A 15,677-nucleotide genomic window follows, 5' to 3' on the forward strand; every position below is an offset into this window, starting at 1 on the left:
CCAATTGGTGAATTTTCCAATTTTGTCATTGATTTCTTACTTGATCTCATTTGGTTTTAGAAGATACGCTGTATGATAGCTATGTTTTTTAATCTATTGAGACTTAATTTGTGGCCCAACATATGGTCTATCCTGTAAAATGTCCCACATGCACTGGAGACTGTGTGTGTCCTGTTGGGTGGAGTGTTCCGCGTATGTCTTTTAGATCTATTTGGTTTAGTGTGTTAAGCCCTCTATTTCCTTATCTTCTGTCTGGCTGTTCTAACCACTACTGAGAGAGGGTATTGAGGTCTCCAACTCTTATTTTGGGACTACTTCTTCCTTCAATTCTGTCAGTTTTTGCTTCATATATGTTTAAGGTCATTAGGTAACTAAATATTCATAATTGTTATATATCTTATTTCATTGAAACTTTTATATAATTGCTTCCCTTGTCTCTTGTAATCTTTTTTTTTTTTAAGATAAGTTTTTATCTGATATTATTATACTCACCCCTGCTACCCTTTGGTTACCGTTTGCATGGAGTATTTTTTTTTACATCTTTTCACTTTCAATCTATTTATGTATTTGGATATAAAGTTAATCTCTTGAGACAGCATATAGTTTGATAATGTTTTTTATTCATTGTTTCAATCTCTGTCTTTTCACTGAGGAATTTAATCCATTTACATTTAAAGTAACTACAGACAGGGAGAGACTTCTGTCATTTTGCTGTTTGTTTTCTATATGCCCTGTAGCTTTTTTTGTCCTTCATTTCCTGCATCAGTATCTTTTGTGTTTAAGTTGATTTTTTAATAGCAAAACATCTAAATTCCTTTCTCATTTCTTTTTATATATATTCTATAGCTATTTTCTTTGCAGATTTTATCTGACACTCCACAGTTATAACACTCTAATCTGAATTTATACTAGCTTAATTTCAGTAACACAAAAACATTCATTTAACAGCTCCACCCCACCCCTTCTGGCTGTTGGTCAACATCACAAAAATACATCTTTATACACTGTGTGCCCCTAAGCATACACTAGTAATTCTTTTAAATGCATTAGTCTCTTAAATTATGTAGAAAACAAAATGTGGAGTTACACTAATACTAGCCTTTAGACTAATAATTTTTTTAATGTATTAGTCTTTTAAATAATATAGAAAACAAAAAGTGCACCTAAGAACCATTGTTTTTGCCTTAAAAAGTTATACTTGCCCCGTGTTAACAACCCTGACTGAGGTCTTCATTCCTCCACACAGCTTCAAGTTACTGTCTCCTGGCCTTTCATCTCGCTTGCAGGACTCTTAGAGCATCTCTTGCAGGACAGGTCTAGTGAGTTCAAGTTTTCTGGATGTTTCATCAAATTTGGGCAAGTTTCAGACATTATTTCTTCAAATATTCTCTCTAGCCCTTTCTCTCTCTTCAACCTCTGGAACTCTCAGAATGCGTATGTTGCTTCTCTTCATGGAGTCCCACAGGTCCCTTAGGCCCTATTAACTTTTCTTCAATCTTTTTTGTGTTCCTCAGACTTAATAATTTCCATTATCTTCAAGTCTTCTGATTCTTCTGCCTCCTCACACCTGCCTTTGAATCCTACTATTGCATCTCGGTTAATTTACCTTTAGGCTCCAGATTTCTTTATGGTTTCTTTTTATGGATATTTCCATTTTGTTCACCTATCACTTTCTCGGCTTTCTCTGTATCTTCCTTTAGTTCTTTGAACATCTTTAAGACAGCTGTTTTCAAGTCTGTCTAATTTTTCTACCATTAGATCTTTTTTCAGGAACAGTTTCTGTTGATTTTTTTTTCTTTTGAAAAGGCCATACTCTCCTGTTTCTGTGTATGCCTTGTGATTTTGTTGTTGTTGTTGAAAACTGTACATATGAATCCAGAAACATGTAACTCTGGAAATCAGATTCTCTCCCTTTCCCAGAGTTTGCCATTTTGTGGAGGTTTTATCCCCTTGTTGTAGGTTGTCTCTGCTGAAGATCAGCAAAATCCTTCTCCCAATTCTCAGACACCCTTCACACCCACCACCTTATCACAAATGGACAAGGGCCAGATCCTCATGAGACCCAGGGGCCAGGGTAGCCATTCTGTCTAGGTCTGGATCCTAGTTGTTACCACAGCCCCAGAGAGGGATCCAGACACTGCTGCTCACCAGGACATTCTTGAAAGTTATTATTTTGTTATGGAAGAGTAGAAGCCTCCAGTGTGTTTCTACAGTTTTGCAACAATATAGGACCCCACCTTCAAGCCCTGTTTTCTCCGACTTTTATGGGTTAGGGTCTGAGGCTTCCTGAGATGGAGCCAAACCCACTAGACAAATACTGGTGGCAATGGCGAGGCAAGGATGCCTGTTATGAAAGTTGTGCCATAAGACCTTGGTTGTGCACAGGCACTCCCACAAGCACACACAAAGGCACACAGACACACACACATGCTTGCATATGGGCACTCACACAGACATGAACACCCAAGCACCCAACAGAGGTTATATGTAGCACAGTGTCAGGCTCTGCAAGTTTACACAGGTAGCATTCAGGAAGACTCTGCAGTGCATCTTTTGTCATTTCTCACTGGGTCTTCCTCTGCGGTTCCCTTTCTGGTAACCAAGATACACTCAGACACAATTACTCCTTGCTTTGTGACCGACATTAACGTACTCTAATAAAACTGGCCTAGAAGACCCAGTAGTTGAGTGTGGGAGCTGCAGGGGGTGCTGACTCCCCTGAACCCTCTTTCCCCAATGACATGTGATGCAGGCAACCAGCCCAGTGCCAATCTGCAAGTCATGGGCCTGAGCAGGGACTGACATCCGGAATTCAACTCATTCAGATGGAAAGACCAGCCTATCCAGCGCGGTTGCCACCATCATGCCAGTCACCATGATACGAACACAGTCGGCTGCTCTTCTGATGAGGTTCTCAGCCCCTGGAAGGTGTGCCAGCTGCAGAGGCATCTCCCTGCTGCATTTCTCTGACTTACCTCTGCAGAGCCTGCATCAAGCACTTCTCCAGAGCCAGTGAACAAGCCATCTGCATGCAGAGTGGAGGCACACAGGGGAATTTCATGTTTACGGCTGATTGAAGAGGCTTTAATGGACATTTGAAAGTCCCTTCTATATGCATTCTTCCTTTCAAACCCCGTACCTAATAACCTCATGCTCTGTGTTGAGATGCGCTATGCATAATGGAATCTGAAAATCCTTACAGAAATCAGTGTTGCAGGGACACTCATTCTATAAAACTGGGGAGTGTTATCCAGAACTAAATGAAATACTATAGGCTACAATTTTCTCCCTTCAGTCACTGAAAACTTATTTTTAAAAAACAGATGGAAACTAGATTGCTTCCTTATTTACCAGAACACTTGGGTTCTGATCTCAGCAGCAGCCTCACAATGACTGCACATCACTGGGGTTAAGTGGCAGGAGGTGTCCCCATCCAGCTTCCACCAAAGGTTCCTCAGAGCTGTGAAGGCAAGTGCAGTCTCCTACCTGGCCTGATCACCTGCATGCACCTTGTGGAGGGTAAAGTGAGGTGCCCAAAGGCCGTGAGTCAGAACCGCTTCCTGCGCCAGCATGTCCTGCAAAGTGCCTGTTTTTCCAGGGAAAGAAGCTGAGTACAAGCTGCTGCTGCTTGGATGTTTCTAGAGGAGAGGCCTCAGGCACCTGCAGCACCCAGGGGACCTGACACTGCCTCCCATCTGCCCTCTGCACCTGGCAAATGGACTATCACTCCTGATATCATGTGTGGCCAAAATCTTGGAAGGAGATGGGCCAATCTGCAGAGTTCCTGCCCCCAACCCTTGTCTCACCAAGATTCAAAGTTTCAGAAACCAAGGTCCAGTGGCAGGGGAGGCTATCGAGACAGCTGCACTCACACACTGCACGGGGGTGGAGGGGGAGGTTACAATGGGAAGGAAGGTGCCCTGAGATCTTGGAGAGCTGGAATTCTGCTCCTCCCAATGGAAGCAGCAGAAGATACACGTTTGGGGGAGGGTAAAGCTCAAGTGGTGGAGTGCGTGCTTGGCATGCACAGGGTCCTGGGTTCAACCCCTAGTACCTCCTCTGAAAATAAATAAATAAATAAACCTAATTACTTCCCCCCCAACAAACTTTTTTTTAAAAAATAGAAGACATATGCTTTCTTTAACATGAATGCCACTGCAGTGCTATGAATTTTCACGTAGAACTGAGACGTCTTTTCTTCAGACTCTAAGGGCGTGTGTGTGAGTTTTGATTTCAGCCTGGCAAGACAGGAGAACCAGAAACACCCAGGAGGCATCCAGAAAAACAAGGCACTGTATCTGAGCATGTGGGGCTGGAGGACTGCAAGTGAGACTTGCTGGGGAGGGGTGCTTGGAGACTAAAAAGTCCTTAGTGGGACCTGATGGGTCTTCTGTTGGCCGCTGGCCTTAGGCTGTGTGACGATTTGCTGCCTCTTTCCATCTCCTCCATACCCCAACCCCAGGGTACCTGAGCCCCATCTCCCCCTAGATCCTACAGCCCTCGGGACAAGTGGCAGCTCGGGACTCTCAGCACAGGAGGTTAAAAGGAGCCTGCTCTGTACAATCACACTAGGCTTCACGTTTCAGGATGAAAACCATTTGTGTCTCTTCAGGTTCCTGTTCAAGTTTTATTCAAATCCAGAGCCATCTGGTACCCACAGTAATGCAGACAGCCACACAGGTGTGCTCAACCCTAAGAGTGGAGGACTGCCTACTCTGCCTTCCCAACAGGACTTACTTCTGGACGCAGAGCTGTCCGCACGTAACCTCTTCAGGTTTACCGCTGGCACCCCAGGGTACTGATGAACACATTCTACCTCAAACAGGCAGGACTCTGATCTGCTCCTGTCGTCTGGGACGTCACGGGACATGAAAACCCAGCCATGTGCACAATTCTGCCACGTCTGCAGGGCCACCAGCTTCAAACAGGAGCACCTGCGTCCGGCTCTGCATGGCCTCACAAAGCAGGTTATGCGCACATCCACCAACGAGTCAATTACCCCTCCTTCCCTTAGCTTGTCACAGAAACCAAATTCCTAGGAAGGCGGCGTCAAGATGAGGGCCCTCTGCATGCAAGGCTCTGCTAAGTGCTTTCACACACGTCACCCTGCAACCCTCCCAGCAACCCCTGAACAGATGCCATTAGTATCCAGACCACCAGGAAATGGAGCAGAGAGGTCATTCAGCTCCAGCATGGCGGGGTAGGGCCGGGTGGCTGCAAAGCCCTGCTCTGTCACACGTAAGCAGACAAACCTTCAAATACAAAGCCCGGATAATGAGGACTGACTGCACTGCGTGGATCCAAGAGCTATTTACACTTTCCACAGCCCATGCATCTTCTCACAGTAACACAAGGAAAAGGGCTCAGACCACCCCTACATGAGGGCTTCCAGGCCAGTTCCTGCCCTGTGCACACGGGCATCTGGTCAAGACCCTCTCCCTCCATGACCCCTAACAGTCACCTCGATCTTTTCCCTTTGCCTCCAGTTCCTGCTCCGCTCCCGGGAGCCCCCACTCGCACCCCAGGCCGTGCTCCTCAGGAAGGGCCCTTCTGCCGTCCAGGGGCTCCTCACCCTCCAGCCCCAACAGGAAGCTCTTGGGAGAAAGGTCATCGTCCACAGGGGGGTGGGCCCTCCTCTTTCTCACTTGCTTCATCAGCACAGCCACATGCTCTGGCCGTGCTGGGCTGGTGCCCCCCCGGCCCCGGCCCCTCTTGTACTCCAGGATCTGCTGGTTGAGGGCCTCGTGGTCAATTCCACACAGACTGGAGGGCACGGCAGGGCCCGGGGTATCACACGGCGATGCTGCATCCAAGGCCTTGGGGTCCCTGCAGGGGAACAATGGTCTTCACACCAAGCACAAACACCCCTACACCCCAACATCTGTCCAGGGAGACTGGGGAGATGGACGAGCTGGCTTGGCTGGGTGCTGCAGTCTAGAACCACTCGCCAGCAGACTTCCAGTGCAGCCGTTCTGTGCTGTCATTAAACACACTGTCCTTTTTTCCCACTGGAATGTGGCCAGTGCACCAGGCCAGTTAAACAGAGGTATGGGTGGGGTCTTTTAGATCCATCACACAGGCTACTTGATGAGTTAGAGGTATTCTGAGAGCAAAACCAGAGCAATCCTTTTAAAACCCAAACCTGGCCACATCATACCTCTGAGTCCTCTAACTCTGCTCCGGGAGGGGTCTCCACCTGCCCCTTACCACTGACCAGTGCCTTTGCTCCAGCTCAGAGGTACCAGGCAGGCCGGCTCCTGTGGGACCTCCCTGAGGCCCTGATGGAACACAGGCCAAGAACCCGCCACAGCTGTTCCCTCTGCGGGAGCAGGCCCTTACACACATGCCCCAGATCCTCACGTCATCGTCTGAGAGGCCGACGCTGATGTTTGCTGCTTCCAAGCAGAAAACAGGTTTCAGAGACTCTGCCATGTGCTCACAGAGGTGCCCAGTGGTGAGGACGCAGCCCGGCTCCCAGCAGGAGCCCAAGACAAGCATGCCGAGTGGACGGCGAGGGTGAGCAGCTACGGCCAGCACTTGGAAGTCAAGGCTCAGCCCTGCTGGGGGGCCCACTGAGGCCACCCGACAGCCTCCTGGGGTGCTGGGTGTGCCACCAGGCTGCCACTGGGGCCTGCTGATGCCAGCACCGGCGGGGCTCCAGGGCAAGACCCAAGGGCACAGTGCGGCCCCCACCCCAACCAGCAATCCCACACCTGGGTGTCTGTCCGAGAGAATCAGAAACATAAATCCACATGTGTTACCTAAAGTCATCTTGCACCAACTCTTCTTTTTCATCACGGGGTCCAAAATCAGCAACTGCCAGTAACCGATCAACCTGAAAAGGAACAGAGGGTAATCTGGCAAGCCATGCCTCTCCACACCTACGTCCAAGCCTGGGGCCAGTGAGCATGGGCATCATGCCACCTGTGCCAGCGACTGCAGGCCTCACCCTGCTTCACATGGGTCCTTCCACTGATGCTCCGACACCTGTCACCTTAATCACATTTGCTCTGATAATGAATTGAGGCTTTTTGAAAACTACCCTTAAAACTTGTAAATGTCAAACTTCAAACTTACAAAGAAACCAGTTAAATATTAGTTGAATTACTAGCACTTACTCGTTAGTAAGATGCTTTAATTTTGCCACAGAATTTGTCTGGGTTAAAAAGCCTCCCAGCATGGCAACATGAGAGTCACAAAGTCTGGCGTGTGAATCCAGCTCCACGGTGGCTGATGGACCCAGGCTGGAAATGACTGCTGCTCCTTAGCGGGGCCACCACGGGCCTCTCCACCCCCACCTGCCTGTACTGACTGCCTGCGGATCGTCCTGCCCGGCTGTGCACTGAGACCCAATGTCGCAGCAGGGGCCACTTCTCTGCAAGCCCAGGAGAGCCTGGACCAGAAACAGGACCCGTCGCTCCCAGCAACTGAAGCATCATCACCAACCACTGAGGTACCAAAAAAAACTACAAAGGTGAAAAGCAGCAGAAGCAGAGAAAAACCAGTCCACAGAAACTATTCACAACGCATATTTTGCCAAGGGCCCTGTACCAGGCACGGAATGAACCTGCATGGCTCGATGATAAGCAAACCTTATAAAAAACGGGCAAAGGTCTGAACTGGCCACAAAAGAGGGACCAACCATGGGCACAAGGAAGACGCCCGGCGTCACTAGTTGTCGAGAAGATGCAAGTCTGAATCCCAGAACGGCAACCCTGAGTGTTTACTGGCGGTAACATCAACATTGCTGAGTTACTCAGGGCTCAGTCTGGACAGAGCTTATTACTGCTCCTGCTTCCCATGTCCAGTCACCTGACCTGAAGACTATCCTGAGGCTGCAAAGTAAGCTGAAAGTACCGTCACAACTCCCTGTGATTATTCAGTACGGTGCTGACCCTGACTACGTGGCAGGGCAGACGCCGGGTGGGCCTGAGGGAGCTTCCAATGGCATGATCTCCAGAGAGAGAGCCACCCAAACCCACAGAGCCAGGCAGGAACTTTCGGCTATTAATTCTTCCTCTACAGAGACAGGGACAAGTCACAGCACAGTGAAACCAGAGGGCGCACTGCTGGACAGATGGGACTCCATCTGCCAGCTACCCCATATGCTCACGGGTGAATTCCATGCCGAGTACCCGCACGGCACATGCCTGACCTAAACTCCACCTGAACTGGAAAGCACCAGTGTACTGTCACCCCTCTGTTCCCCGTTCTAGCAAGGAAAACCAGACACCTACAAATGTTATTATCTGCATAATGTTTTTGGTATTGCTTGTATAATAAATGACAAAAGACAACAATGTAATTAGATTCTTTCCCCTCTGTGGAGCTAAAGACTACCTAGTCCTACAGTGAATAACAGCCCCCTCATCATAATCTTGTAAACGCCACTTTCTGGGTTTTCAGTACACTTTTTAAAGGTATAACGTACCTTAATAACCACCAAGTAACCATCACCTAGATTAAAAAATACGTATTTTTTAACAGGTTTTAACTTTTGTAATTAACCTACAGCTAAAACAAGGAACATAATCATGACAATTGCAGCTACAGGACAGAAGGTAAGTGTCAGCCTTGTTGGTGTGAAGCAGCCACAGACAGGGGGAAACCCGGGAGGTGGGAGGAGCAGGCAAGCACAGGAGAGACTGAGGGCTGGTTCACTCGTTAGGGCTCTACTGACAAGCCCTCAAAAGTTAAAGCCACAGAAGTGGTTACCAGGGAATCAGGCAAAGAACAGGGCAAGGGAGCCTAACTCTTCATTTGCACCCTGCCGAGTGTTACCTGCAAACACTGTGTACATCATCTTTTGAATATTCAGAAATTAAATTTAAAATCTTACTCATGTGAAAGTTTACATCATAAAAAGGTCATAATGTGAAAGCTCACCTCGGCTACTGCTGCGTATTTTTTGTCCTGAACAAACACAATCGGCGGCATGTTCCTCAGGATCTGCTGGGACATCACAAGATGCCTGGGGAGACAGAGGTCACAGGTGACACTCAGTGGAGGGTGACAGTGACAGAAACGTCACCTCACAAGGAGGCATGAGATCTGCTCATCACATCAGAAAGTCTTCTTTAGCCAATGCCATGTTATGAAGGGGATACAAAAATGTATCACCAAATCCTTGTAAGTAGTCTTATCCGAATCTGGACACACCCTTGAGCATAACATGGCCGTGGACTCCGTGGTCCGGGCACCAGCAACAAGCCAGGGCTCCGTCCCTCTGTTCAGAGGACACTCACCAGTCAAGTGTGACTGACAGTCCTCAACTACCCAGGTGCCAGATGCAGAAATGAACTTTGTGTCCTTCAGTCATGCAGTACATGCAAGTTCAGGTGCCAGAGGTATCCAGTGAAAAGACTGCTGTGACACGTGGCATGTCTGCTCAGTGACAGCGGACCTTGGTGCAAAGTTATGGAAAAACCTTTACACTAAACCTTGGGGAGAAAAAGAGTTGGGAAAGGGACATTCTGTTCAACTGAATTTTCTGACTAGCTAAAAACTGATCAGAAAACAATACTGTCACCTCAATACCTGTTGGAAATCTCTCATTTTATTTCCGTTAAATATCAAAAATGAAATTAATTGCCCATTCTTCAATATACAACTTTAGAGACTCAGGGTTAGTGTGATGTGTCAGTGATCGCCAGCAGGTGGGGAAGGAGATGGCTTATGAAAATGCCACACCTGTCCCTTCCAAAGGGAAGGATGGCGACAGGGAGGCCAAGGAGGGACAGAACGGAGGGAGGTGGGAAGGGGGAACCCAACGTGAGCGCTCGTCAGTTGGGTCTCTGCATTTTAAAGACTGACAAGAAAACCGAGTAACCTCTTTAATATCACCCAGCTCGGTGGTTCTCAAAATTCTTGGTCTTAGGACTGCCTTTACACTCTTAAAAGTGACTGAGAACAACAAAGACCTTCTGTTTATGTGGGTTCTATCCATCAATATCTACTGCAGTAAAAGTTACAGCTGAGAATTTAAAAAATACATACATATTAATTCACTTAAAATAACAAACCCACTACATGTTCACAGATACTGAGTAATCAGTAAAAAATAACCACTACGTTATTTTAAAACTAAGCAGAGTCGCACTGCTTATGTAGTTCCAAACTTCTTCAACACCCAGCATAACAAAGACAGCTGGGTTCTTATCTCTGTCTGCGTGTAATCTGATCTATCACTTTGTTTAAAACATAAGAAGATCGGGCCTCACATAGACCTGTAACTGAAAAGGGGGCATATGAACAGCCCTTGAGAAAAGTGTGGATTTTTGACGCTACACAAAAACCCAACAAATAGTCATTTATTAAAAGTCAGCAGCAAAGTGAGATCTGCAGGCAGATCACTGAACATGTCACTCTCTGCACGCTGGAACCCACTGGTCGGCTTCCCTTTGAGCCGCCCTCTCCCCGTGCATGACTCTGTAACCTCACCAAGTCACACAGATTCTCAGAATGAAGCCAAATGTTACATCACCACCACCCGCATCAAAGAGGTCTTCTCTGCCGCAAGACTGTCAAATTCACGGTGCTGGATACACGTTTTCCAAAACCCTGATGTTCACTGAAAGCTTAAATTTTATCACTGGCAACAAACACGGTCAGTTGGTTTCCCTGACGTGACAGGTTTTTTGCTAATTTTGGAGAAAATGTCAAATCCCACATCTGAGTAACGGTGGTCATTTCACTTGTTCTTTCAAGTGAAGAAGTGTCCATTTTGGTTCACGATCCACAACTGCAGTGTTTTTCCAAGACAATCATCAGTTTCATGCATACTTCCCACCACACAGAATAATAAATAGATGTGCCCAAGGGTCGAGACTTAGTAAAATTAGTAACTTCTGCTTATTCATCAAGGATGTTCTTAAACAAAGCTGACAGCTTTTTACTGAGAGCACATGGCTGAAGCTACAACGACCACCAGGACATCTGACACAGCCCGCCCCGCCCCTGTGGCTTCAGTGCAAACGGAAGACAACACCTCACCATAAGAACTTTAACTCACAACCTCCCCGCACAAAGGACGTGGGACCCAGGACCAAACCCTGAGAACTGCTGACCTAGATTATGGCCGACAGAAAAATGTAAATTCTGCTCTGAAATCCAAGAAAACGCTCCCCAAATTTTCCTTAAAGGCAGAAATACTGGACAAACAGGCTGAGGGTCAGGGTCAAGTGGAGGCCTCACCTCATGTGTGCAGCGCTCCTCTGCAGCACGGCCTCTGTGTGCGCATTCTGAGCTGCAGAGAGACTGGCCTTCCAGGACACTCGGCAGGCGGAGAAGTCTGCAGTCAGAGAGACCTGAGCCCCAACCCCACCCGTATCACTCTCCACTCACGTGGGCTTTCCGGGGACAGGTCCGCAGAGAAGCACTAACTCCTGGGCTGTTGTGGCTTTGGGCACCCACCGCCAGGGATAGTGACCCAGCGCAAGAGCCACAGGCCACCTGCTGCCCAAGCTTGCATGGTGAAGAAAGCAGCTCCCAACCAGACCCCAGCCCCGCTCACAGAAATGTCTCAACCTGGGCTGCTCCCACTCTGGGGGCAGCAGCAGCAGAAGCTGCCGCCTCTGTCTTCACACGAGGCAAGGGCAGACATGTCCACCGCCCATCTGACCCCCAAGACTTCGGACGCCCTATTTTGGCACTCACGGCTCTGGCGCTCTGGGTGCTGTCTGGGCAAGGAACCCCCCACCACCTCATCACCCCCCCCCAACCGCTGTGCACAGCGAGACCTCTGCTCTGGCATCCCAAGTGCACCCTCCTCTCCTCAGGACCTAAATGGCCACACCCAGCATCCTTTCTGCTTTTAGGTGACACAAAGGACCGTGGACCGTGACTGAGGCCTCAGCAAGGCTGTCCGTCCTCTCTGGCCCCAGCGGGCTACCTTGGAGAGCTCCACATTCAGGTCGCAGACCTCCTGGCTCACTTCAGGGGTACACAGCAACCCCGTCAGCGCTTTGTGGAGGAGGCCGTTCAGGGCCCTCAGGCGCACGTGATCTTCCTTCCTGGCTCTCTTGGAGGTACTCTTCACTAGGGATTCCAGCTGGGATGGCTTGTAAGTCTCCAAGAAGCAGAAAAGCAGACAGAAAGACCAAGCACTAGAGACACTGCAGGTTCACTTTCAGACCACCATAATAAAGCAAACACTGCAATCAAGTGAGTCACATGAATTTTTTGGTTTCTCAATGTACATAAAAGCTATGGTCACCCTGTGGTTACCCTATACTGTAGTCTATTACACATGCAATAGAAATACATCTAAAAAACAATGTATATACCTTAATTAAAAATACTATATTCCTGGGGGGGGAGGGTACAGGTCAGCATAAGAGTGTGTGCTTAGCATGCATGAGGTCCTGGGTTCAATCCCCAGTACCTCCATTAAAAAATAATAATAATTTTAAAAAATACTTTATTGCTAAAAAACACTAACCATTACCTGCCAATGCAGGGCAGCCATCAAGCTTCAATTTATAAAAACCAGAGCTTCTGGGAGACGCAACAAAACAAGCTGCGTCTATGTACCCACACATTCACACGTACTGTACACACACCACAGCGAAAGCTGAATGAACATCACCACGTTAGGGTTTGATGATACATGTGACATTCTGGGAAGCCTGACTGTAATTTTTCTTAAAGATAAAAATTCCATGTTACTAGTGCATCCAGTCCCACCCACAGACCCTGTGCCCCCCAGTCCTGAAGTGGAAGGCTGGCCAGGCCAGGTGTGGCCGACTCTTGGAGCCTCAAGCCCATCAAGGCTCTAAAGGCCTGTGGCTGCTTCTGTATACGTACCAAGTGAGAGCCCAGGGAAGGACCTTCATACCAGAACTTCTTCCTAGGGGGAGAAAGTGAGAGTGACGCTGAACAATGATGGCAGATCAAGTAAGAAAAAGTTACAAAAGCTAACTCGAGGTTGTCATAACATAACTGTTTCTAAGGAGCTCAACCTGGACATAGAAATGGTGTTACTGGGGGTCTAAAAGATTCAGATGTCCAGACAGCACAGGTTGTGGGAGAGAGACAGAAGAGAGTCTTAATTCAAGCTCGTAATTTTGACTAAGGTCTACTTCTACTCCCAAAGGGAGAGAAGGAGAATCTTAAAAATACAGCTACCAAACTGCCCTCTACTTGATAAAGCCGTTTCCCGGGGTATAGGGACCGACACCACCACACGTCAACACTGGGATGGAACAACCACGCAACAGAGGGCAAGTGGGGAGCCAGGCTCCTCTCTGTGCAGACAAGCCAGGGCAGGAAGGGAGGATGGCCCGTGTGCCAGTGGGTAAGAGACGAAGCCTAGTGGCTTCACAGCTGCAGTGGTGACAGGTTGAGTGTGTACGGATAAGCACACACAGAAACCAGCGTCAACACGCTTCTGTGCCTGGTCAGCTGAAAGGGCCTCCGAAACAGACAGACACCAGCAGCAATGACAGAAGCTCTCAGATTGTGGTTTCTAATGTCACTTTCCAATCAAAGGAACAAGAGCTCCTTGGAGAAATGGCTGATTCAAGGCTAAGGCATGCTGTAGTGCCAGAAAGCAAGGCAGTGCTGAAGAGCATTTCAATTTAAAAACCACTTCAAAACTCCATAGTGATGAGGTGTGTCAAAGGGACAGAGGAGCCACCTGAAAGTGCTCCCAGTGGCCAAAGCTGGAACAATCTGAGCAAAATTATAACCAGGAGTCCACACTGATAGGAATTAATTAATAAATGGAGAAAAGACACATCTCCCATGCAGAATTCCAGGTAATTCATAAATATAACTCCCCACTCCCTAGGTGTGGGCTGCATATGGTGACTTCCCCTGCAAAGAAGACAGAATGGAATGGGGAAGGGGGACTTTACAGTGGATAAACCTGAGACACAGATGACCTCAGACAGTGATTAAGACTGACACCAAGACTGAAAAGCCATGTTGACAGCATGCCCCTTGGATATAAGACAAAAACGGCACTTCACAGGGGTGGACTTCCTCCCCAAAACCAAGACCGCAATATAATCACACAAATCCCAACACAGGGGCAACCTACAAAATAGCTAACCAGTACCCCTCAAGCTGTCACGGTCATCAAAAACAGGGACAATCTGAGAAACTGCCATAGTCAAGAGGAACCTAAAAAGATGACAACTAAATGTAATGTGGTCCCCGGATGGGATCCTGGAACAGAAAAGGACATGAGGGCAAGACTAAGTAAACATAAATAAAGCACGGACTTTAATTAATAATAAGGTATCAATATCCATTCAGCAATTGTAACAAACACGCCACACTAACCTAAGATGCTAACATCGGGGAAACTGAGTGTAGTTAATGGGAACTCGGTACTGTCTTGCTAATCTTTCGGTAAATCTAAAACTATTTTTAAAAGGTCTATTAAAAACATACCTACAATAGAACTAACAATGATATGGAAATCAACTTATTTCACTATACTTTTCTCTCATCATTAAAAAACCTATCCTGACATGCCTTCTTTACTCTTCAAGTTAACCCCAAATAGAAAACGTTAATATACAAAGAAACACTTTACATATTTCCCTTCTTTCTCTCTTTACTTGATGAGAACTACTCTCCTTAGAAACCCTTCTAAGTAACAAGAATCAACATACAGTCTCCCCTCCGTATCTGCAGGGAATTGGTTCCAATCCCACAGATACCAAGATGTGAGGACACCTGAGGCATACAGTGTTTGCATATGATCTACACACATCCTCTGGTACACTTTAAAATCTAAATGCTATATAAGTAGCTGCTAGCATAAATTCAGGTTTTGCTTTTTAGAACTTCCTGGAATGTTTTCCAAATAGTTTCAATCCAAGGTTGGCTGAATCTGAGGTTGTGGAACCTCGGACCCAGGGTGGACTACAAATGTACACAGCACTTTGCTTCACACGTTCACGATATCCGTTTAGGACATGATGACAACTTTTAGGACACTTAACACTTAAAACTTTAACATCACAACTGGATGAAAAAACAGAAAAACGGCTGGGTGGGAAAAACGGCAAACGTTGACGTGACGGGTGGAATTACAGGTGATCTTTCAACAACCATAATCTAACAGGCAAAGACTGCCCTTACGGACTCGGCTGGAAGCTTGAGCTCCAGGGTAACGCCCAGGCGGAGTACCTGCCCCGCGCTGCCCCTCGTCCCGCACAGCCCTCGCCCCGGGGAGCATCCCCGCCCCGCGCAGCCCCTGCCTCGGGGCCCCCAGTCCAGTGGAGCTACCCGGTCCCAGGGAACCCCCCCCCGCCCCCGCAGCCCCCAACTCCGGGGCACCCCGTCCCGCGCAGCAACCTGTCCCACGGAGCCTCCACCCCGGCGCCCCCAACCCCCACTCAGGGAGCATTACTTGGTCTTGGAAGCAAATTTCTTGAGCAGGTTCTTGCGGCAGGAGACCGGCGAGCTATGCAAGCCTCGGGCGCCGCCCAAAACGAGCCCCGCGTGGACCCTCAACAGTTCTTGGAGAACCGCCCACATGTCCGCCAGCGACCAGCGACCGGACATTACCGGGAGGCGTCCGCGGGGCGACGTGACGTGGGGGCGGGCGACGTGGAGCGACGGGGGCGGGGCGATGTTAGCGTACCGACGTGGCGCGGGGGGGACATGCGGCGGGGCGACGTGGGCGGAGCAACGTTAGTGGGAGATCGAGGTGGGACGGTTGG

The 15,677-nt window shown here is 48.2% G+C and overlaps 1 protein-coding gene across 1 annotated transcript; it reads right to left on the bottom strand.

Annotated features, from left to right (window-relative positions):
- Positions 1 to 446: 446 nt before the first annotated feature.
- On the bottom strand, positions 447 to 15,578 carry RBFA (ribosome binding factor A). Its single transcript, XM_032470734.1, has 7 exons — positions 15,365 to 15,578; positions 12,805 to 12,847; positions 11,891 to 12,067; positions 11,194 to 11,306; positions 8,887 to 8,971; positions 6,762 to 6,835; positions 447 to 5,826 (listed from the first exon to the last, which is right to left on the bottom strand). Exons 1-7 carry the CDS (start codon positions 15,517 to 15,519, stop codon positions 5,451 to 5,453), a joined length of 1,023 nt encoding a protein of 340 aa, XP_032326625.1. The 5' UTR covers positions 15,520 to 15,578; the 3' UTR covers positions 447 to 5,450.
- Positions 15,579 to 15,677: the final 99 nt, after the last annotated feature.

This window comes from Camelus ferus, chromosome 30 (assembly GCF_009834535.1).
Source record: "Camelus ferus isolate YT-003-E chromosome 30, BCGSAC_Cfer_1.0, whole genome shotgun sequence".
Taxonomy (NCBI): domain Eukaryota; kingdom Metazoa; phylum Chordata; class Mammalia; order Artiodactyla; family Camelidae; genus Camelus; species Camelus ferus.

Excerpts from the sequence above, each read along its gene's own strand:
- RBFA (XM_032470734.1), bottom strand. The coding sequence starts at position 15,519 with ATGTCCGGTCGCTGGTCGCTGGCGGACATGTGGGCGGTTCTCCAAGAA. Across the intron at positions 12,848-15,364 it reads AAATTTGCTTCCAAGACCAA|GAAGAAGTTCTGGTATGAAG; the intron begins GTAATGCTCCCT and ends TTCTCCCCCTAG. Across the intron at positions 12,068-12,804 it reads CTTCCCTGGGCTCTCACTTG|ACTTACAAGCCATCCCAGCT; the intron begins GTACGTATACAG and ends TGCTTCTTGGAG.